Source organism: Austrofundulus limnaeus, unplaced genomic scaffold (assembly GCF_001266775.1).
Source record: "Austrofundulus limnaeus strain Quisiro unplaced genomic scaffold, Austrofundulus_limnaeus-1.0 Scaffold578, whole genome shotgun sequence".
Classification (NCBI taxonomy): domain Eukaryota; kingdom Metazoa; phylum Chordata; class Actinopteri; order Cyprinodontiformes; family Rivulidae; genus Austrofundulus; species Austrofundulus limnaeus.
In genome coordinates, this window is record NW_013952980.1 from 199,259 (window position 1) to 201,290 (window position 2,032).

Here is a 2,032-nt window from a genome sequence, read left to right on the forward strand (position 1 = left end):
AAAGAAAAATACCGTCAAATACTGTGAAACCTATAAAAATGTTGAAAATACCGTGATATAAAATTTAGGTCATACCGCCCAGCTCTAATGTCAGTGCCTCTGTGGGCCAGAACTGGGCCATACAGGTTTTGCTAAGTGGTAGGGATGTGACAGTATATTTCAGGGGTAGACCAGCAGACAACCTGTTGACAAAACCTGGTTGTCCAAAACAATCTCAAGAAAAATGTAATTGAACAAGTATATTGTTGTGTAGACAAAGTTTATTAAATATAATTGTTCTCAGTCAGGTTGACAGGATCTGTGTGAATAAAACTTCCTCGTTCTCTTCTTTGAAACAGAGAATTTAAAGCTCAGGAGTAACGCAGCAAAAATGTTGTGAATAAAATCTAGAGTTCACCAACATTCATAAACTTCTTTCTGCTCATAGGTCAAATATTTTCACTTAAATAGGAGTATACTGTGTACATGACCTTATTAAAGGTTACAGTTTAGTGTTCTGTTCAGCTTTACCAAGTTTTTTCTCCTTTTCATTTGTACAAATGATGAACACCTGCAGCAGAGAACTTTAATCAGTCTTTATTTCTTGTTTGTCCTCAGGACAACAGGACATCTGTTTGTCTGAAACAAAAACAGGTTGGACAAACTAAACAATGGTTGTGTCTGACCCTGTGTTGGGTTGGGAAAAATAGACATAAAAATGAATCTAAATGAAATGTAGCATTTGATCTAATGATTAGTAGACGACAGTTGGTATTTTGGTTTATGTCGGTGTTTTGTAGAGTTAGCGTTAGCATTAGCGTCCGTGACACCATCCACCTTGCACAAGAACACATCATCACACGGCTCTATCCATACCTGATATTAATCCTGCTGTTCTGACTGATGTTTACAGATCTTACACAAACACAAGCGTTAAAAACAAGGAGATGCGGYTCTGCTGCAGTGACTCCTGGCTGCGCAGCGTCACCATCATGGTGACAAGAGGGAAATCATAAATCACATCAGCCCAGTTATCGGACCCATACCATACTCTCACAGGTTTATAGTAACTAAGAACATTTACTTTGTTACAGTCATTTTTTGGTTCTGTCATGTGATCAGCAGGTCTGAGAGCTTTAGTTCCTGCAGAGCTGCGTTCCACCTGCACAAACAGGAAGTGAAGTGTTTCCTGTCAGCGTGATGAACCTGCTCTCAGGTTACATCATGCTGTGGTGGAGCTCTTTCTGATGGTTTCTTTCTTCATGTTTGACGTCAGAAGAAGAGAAACTAATGTTTTTGTTTCTGCTCTTCCAGATGGAGCAAATCAAAAGAGCCAACAAGCTTTTCAGCAGCGACTGCCTCTTCCTGAGGACCAGCCTGAACATCCCCGTGCTGTCCGAGAAACGCTTCGTCTTCAACGGWCTGTCTCTGGACTCCCCCGACGGGGACGGCTCGACGGCGGCGGCTCGGGGCTCGGCGGACACACCCTGCGTCGTGGCGAACGACGTGGAGGAGGAGCCCTCGCCGCCCTCGTCCCCTCCCCCCGAGGACTCCAGACCCCCCGAGCCCGAGGAGCTTTCAGCCAGAGACTTTCTGCACAGACTGGACTTACAGATCAAACAGTCGAAACAAGCTGCACGCCGGCTGAAGGAGGAGGAAGTGAGGTGAGGTGGGCGGGGTCAGCTGGATCACATCATCCAGGCACACTTCCTGTTAGACAGGAAACCTCTATGGGATAAATCTTGTGCCAACAGGAAGTGAATCTGAATTTACATAATCTGAAATTGAATTCATTGGTTTGAAAGTAAATTTCACTAAATTGAAAATAAATTTAAAGTTTTGTATCTGAATTAATTTACTTTGAAACTGTATTTTGGTTTATTAAAACTTCAGTTTGACTACTTTCACTTTCAGTTCCATAATTCAGATGTTTGTGTCACATCCTGGTCCTTGAGAAAGCCAGGCAGAGTAATCAAACCCAGATCCACAGATTTATGTTTTACTTTGTTACATACAGAAGGGAAACTTGACCAGAGTTGATGCAATCCACTGT

The 2,032-nt window shown here is 42.6% G+C and overlaps 1 protein-coding gene across 1 annotated transcript in view; it reads left to right on the forward strand.

Annotated features, from left to right (window-relative positions):
- lysmd2 (LysM, putative peptidoglycan-binding, domain containing 2) overlaps positions 1–1,643 on the forward strand; it is a gene marked incomplete at its 3' end in the record, with an annotated part of 5,448 nt that extends 3,805 nt beyond the window's left edge. The window contains 1 exon segment of the mRNA XM_014026662.1: positions 1,294–1,643. Within this exon segment, the coding sequence (XP_013882116.1) occupies positions 1,294–1,643 (350 nt within the window).
- Between the last annotated feature and the right edge of the window lie 389 nt (positions 1,644–2,032).